Genomic DNA, 767 nt, shown 5'->3' on the forward strand with positions numbered 1-767 from the left:
GACGAATCAGCAAACGGGAGGCACAATGGAGAGGTCAAATTATCATGGCCATCAGAAACCCAACACAATGAAAACTGCTACGATGACGTCGGTAGATGATGGCACAATGAATGTCGGATACCCTTCTGGCAAGTCAGCCGATGGTACCTCCATCAAGAAATTTACCATTACAAGTGAGGATGTTTCTACGAGCACAATGACTGGGGCAAGCAGAAATATCGGACACTCGAGTGGCGGACACGCAACTGTCGAACACGACAAACACAAATCTGAAGAAGAAACAATCCGCGATTACGCGTCTGGTGGACACACCATTGGCGGACATATGACTGATGGATACACTGCTGGTGAATACGCATTTGGCGATCACACCCCTAAAGAAGAAAAAAGTGGCACATACACAGCTGGCGATTTCACCACGCATGGTATTACATCTGGAAAACACGCCACTAACCAACAAACAACTCGAGAACATACCACGGGCGGAGCCACGCATGAGACTATCGATGATCATCCGGTACCAAGTGGTTACTATTCTAATGATAATTACGAGAGTTTGACTGCGACCGCCGCGGATAATACAGCGACTAAAACACACACTACTGACTTCAACTACGACACGACAGGAACTGCTACTGAGAGTGCTACATCAAGTGGTGGATACTTTACCGATACACACGATGAAACCAGCACGGAGGCAGGTACGGCCGCTGGTAGATATGAGGTTGGCACTGCCCACATTCCTTCCGAATCGTCAACGGTGGACG

At 48.4% G+C, this 767-nt stretch overlaps 1 protein-coding gene across 1 annotated transcript in view; it reads left to right on the forward strand.

The window, feature by feature from the left end:
• Window positions 1–82: 82 nt before the first annotated feature.
• PHALS_06660 (delta-1-pyrroline-5-carboxylate dehydrogenase mitochondrial-like) overlaps window positions 83–767 on the forward strand; it is a gene marked incomplete at both ends in the record, with an annotated part of 3,443 nt that continues 2,758 nt past the window's right edge. The window contains one exon of the mRNA XM_024719987.1: window positions 83–701. Within this exon, the coding sequence (XP_024585232.1) occupies window positions 83–701 (619 nt within the window). The remainder of the gene's footprint in view (window positions 702–767) is intronic.

The sequence above is a fragment of the Plasmopara halstedii genome (assembly GCF_900000015.1).
Source record: "Plasmopara halstedii genome assembly, contig: Scaffold_3060, whole genome shotgun sequence".
Taxonomy (NCBI): Eukaryota; Oomycota; class Peronosporomycetes; order Peronosporales; family Peronosporaceae; genus Plasmopara; species Plasmopara halstedii.